At 58.2% G+C, this 3,957-nt stretch overlaps 1 protein-coding gene across 1 annotated transcript; it reads left to right on the top strand.

The window, feature by feature from the left end:
• Nucleotides 1-445: 445 nt before the first annotated feature.
• On the top strand, nucleotides 446-2,377 carry POU3F4 (POU class 3 homeobox 4; the record flags this gene model as incomplete). Its single annotated transcript, XM_082004338.1, has 1 exon — nucleotides 446-2,377. One exon carries the CDS (start codon nucleotides 446-448, stop codon nucleotides 1,544-1,546), a length of 1,101 nt encoding a protein of 366 aa, XP_081860464.1. The 3' UTR covers nucleotides 1,547-2,377.
• Nucleotides 2,378-3,957: the final 1,580 nt, after the last annotated feature.

Here is a 3,957-nt window from a genome sequence, read left to right as displayed (position 1 = left end):
AAGGGCTGCCGCCGGGGCGCCGCCGTTTAACCTCTGCCGCGCGCTCCCCCGGCGCTAATCGCTCCCCATTTAAGCCGTGCCCCGCGTTCCCCCCACCCCCCCAGCCCTCCCCGTCCGGCGCGGAGCGCGGCGCGGAAGGAGTTAAGCGGCGGGGGGCCGCCTCGCGCCCGGCCCCCGGTTGCCGGCGGAGTGATTCACTTCCTGCCTCGGGCCCGCGGCGGCGCCCGGCGCCCCGCGCCCCGCCCCCCGCCCCCCACCGCCGCAGCCGGCCTCCTCGTCCCTCCCATTGGCCCGCGCGGCTCGGCCCCGCCGGCGGCGCGCCCCCATTGGGCGGCGCGGCTGCCACTCGGCGGTCGGCTGCTGCCCGGTCCGCCGTGCCGGTGGATGTCAAAGGCTGAAGCGGCGGCGCCGCCACAGTATAACTCGTGGGGGCTGCGCGGCGGCCATGGCCACAGCCGCCTCCAACCCCTACAGCCTCCTCGGCTCCGGCTCGCTCGCCCATGCGGACGGCGCGGGCATGCAGCAGGGGAGCCCCTTCCGCAACCCGCAGAAGCTGCTGCAGAGCGAGTACCTGCAGGGCGTCCCCGGCAATGGGCACCCGCTGGGGCACCACTGGGTGACCAGCCTGAGCGACGGCGGGCCCTGGCCCTCGGCGCTGGCCGGTGGCCCGCTGGAGCAGCCCGACGTCAAACCGGGCCGCGAGGACCTGCAGCTGGGCGCCATCATCCACCACCGCTCGCCCCACGTCTCCCACCACTCGCCCCACGCCAACCACCCCAGCGCTTGGGGGGCCAGCCCGGCCCACAGCGCCTCGCTGGCCCCCGCCGCCGCCGGGCAGCCCCTCAACGTCTACTCGCAGGCCGGTTTCGCGGTGGGCGGCATGCTGGAGCACGGCGGGCTGACCCCGCCGCCCGCCGCCGCCGCCGCCGCGCAGGGCTTGCACCCGGGGCTGCGGGGCGAGGGCGGCGGGGAGCACGGCGAGCTGGGCGGGCACCACTGCCAGGACCACTCGGACGAGGAGACGCCGACCTCGGACGAGCTGGAGCAGTTCGCCAAGCAGTTCAAGCAGCGGCGCATCAAGCTGGGCTTCACCCAGGCCGACGTGGGCTTGGCCCTGGGGACCCTCTACGGCAACGTCTTCTCGCAGACCACCATCTGCCGCTTCGAGGCTCTGCAGCTCAGCTTCAAGAACATGTGCAAGCTGAAGCCGCTGCTGAACAAGTGGCTGGAGGAGGCCGACTCCTCCACCGGCAGCCCCACCAGCATCGATAAGATCGCGGCGCAGGGGAGGAAGAGGAAGAAGCGGACCTCCATCGAGGTGAGTGTCAAGGGCGTGCTGGAAACGCACTTTCTCAAGTGTCCCAAGCCGGCCGCCCAGGAGATCTCCTCGCTGGCAGACAGCCTGCAGCTGGAGAAGGAGGTGGTGCGGGTCTGGTTCTGCAACCGGCGGCAGAAGGAGAAGCGAATGACCCCGCCGGGGGAGCAGCCGCAGCACGAGGTGTACTCCCACGGCGTGAAAACGGACACGGCCTGCCACGACCTCTGACCGCGGGGTGCCGGGCAGGCAGGACTGCGGGCTGCGCGGATTTTCCGCCGGGGCTTTAACTTATGGTTTCCGAGAGGCGGGAGACGTGGAGCGGGGGCTCCCCGCTCGCCGCCTGGGCAATATATATATATTTTATTTTTTTTTTTCTCTCTCCGACCTTTCCGCTGATCAGTACACGGTGTTTACTCGCAGACAAGGTTTGTTTTCGGTCTCCACTGGGACGAAGGGGAAAAAAAAAAAAAAGAAAACGAAAAAAAAAGAGAAAACCCACGGGAAAAAGGAAAAAAAAAATCAACAAAAAAAAGGAAAAAACCGACAGAAAAGGAAAGACAGATGTGTGCCTATGAATAACCTTCCAGCGCCTTGGTTATATCAGCTGTATTTCAGGTGAATCTGTTTTACAATAGACTAGTTTTGCATTTTTAAAGACTTATATAGCGTTTTTAAATGTCTGAGGTGTTTTACTACAAACTGTACACAATATTTGTGACATAATTTGTATCGAATTGAGCGGTCAAACGTTTCTCCCTTCCCTGCGCACCGTCAATGTCACCGAGCGGGGACGGGGCAGGGCGGCCGCGGCCTTTCCTCCCCGCCCCCGAGGAGAGGGGGTTCCCCTCCGCGCCCGCGGAGCCCCGCGCACCCGGCTGCCGCACGCATGGTTGTGAAGAACAGGCTTATTTGTTGCAGCTTTTCTCTGCCTTTTCAAGAACTTCCCGACACCGTAAAACGGTCGGGTTACCATCCTGACCTCCCCGCTCTTCTCCCGAGGAAAAAAAATAATTTAAGAAAATTATTATTTCTAAGAGATTTATCCGAAATTAAGCATCACAAACCAACCCGTGGCATTGGCCAGTCTTTTTCTTTCCGAAGATGAGTTGGGATTTTTGATCAGCGCCAGACTGAGAGGTCTGTAGTAAAACACCTTTATACTTCTGCGCTTTGGCTTCGGAAATCGGTTTCTCTGTATTTTGTTTCGATCGTGAAGAGGAATGAGGGGTCTCACGAATTTCGGGGGGAGGAAGGGGGACAGAAAACGCCCGCATTTGGTTCACGCTGAGCTTATTTCCGCGTCACGGGGAGATGCTGGAGTTGCTGAAAAGCTTTTATAAAAAACAAAACAACACAACAAAGCGAACAGGGAGGAAAACAAAACAAAGAAAAAGTCACTAAAATGCTACAACCATAACCATTTTTTCGGCATAGGGAAGTGCTGAGCTGTAACCGCCCCCTCTCCTCCGCCCGTCCGTGGATGTGCGGGACACGAGGACGGGGGGGTGCGACGCCCACGCACCCACTCACGAAGGGGAATTACTGCGTGGGGGGGGTGTCTGTGCACGGCCAGGTTCACTCGCTGCACCCGCGGCCGGGCTGGCTCGGGGCCGCCGGGCAGGACCGGGCTCCCCCCGCACCCAGGACCCCCCCTCCGGGCCGGCCGTGCCCGCTCCGCGGCTGCGTGCCGCTCCGCGGCTCCCCGCACAGCCCCTCTCCTTCCCCGGCGTTCAGATTTTTTCCTTTCGACATTTATATTTTTCAAGTATTTTTCAGTAAGCGCTAAAAAAAAAAAAAAAGAAAAAAAAAGAAAAGAAAAAAAAACTCCACACTGAGGACCTGCCTATTTCTGCCAACTTTATAACTGTACAGTTTTGTATATTAAACGTTTTTTGGAAGTTATTAATTTAAAGAAAGATCATTTAGTTTATTCATTTAGTAACTGATGTATAATAAACGCTATTTTCATTAAAGGTTGCTTTTTTCAACTATTTTATCCAAAATTGCCTATTGCAGTTGCCAACAATTATTTATTTTCAATAAATTCCGCATTATGTTTAAAAAAAAAACAAAAAAACGTTTCAGAAAGAGAAAAAAAAAAGCCTAAATGGGTGTCGAAAAAGAAAAAAATAACGAAACACACGAGTCGCTGTAACGTTTGATTGTCGACCAGTTTTAGTCAAGGGATTTATATTGACGCAATATTTTATTGTTGTAAAAGAAAAAAAATTAAAAAAAAAGGTTTAAATAAACATTTTTACAAAAAAAAAAAAAAAAGGATTAAAAATGCCGTTGCCTTGTTTCTGTGCTGGCCGAGCTGCGGGTGCGGGCAGCGGAGGCTCCTCGGCGAGGGGGCGGCGGGGACCCCCCTGGCCTCGCCCCCCCCCCCCGCACCGGGCTCCCCCTCCCCGCGAAGGGCCGGTGCCCTCCCCGGGAAAGGGGGCGGGGGGGCGGCCCGAGCCCGGCAGCGCCCTGCGCGCCGACTTACACCTGCCGCGGAAAACGCGCTTTTGGGGTGGAAAAGGGTTTCTGCCGTTATCTTTTTGGGGGGGGTGGGGGGCGTGTGGACCGGGCAACGCGCGCTGCTGCGCCCGGGACGTATAAATACGGTAGAGATAAATATTTGTGCGTGTCTATCT

This window comes from Phaethon aethereus (assembly GCF_964289735.1).
Source record: "Phaethon aethereus genome assembly, chromosome: 10".
NCBI classification, from domain to species: Eukaryota; Metazoa; Chordata; class Aves; order Phaethontiformes; family Phaethontidae; genus Phaethon; species Phaethon aethereus.
This window is presented reverse-complemented; position numbering and strand designations above follow the sequence as displayed.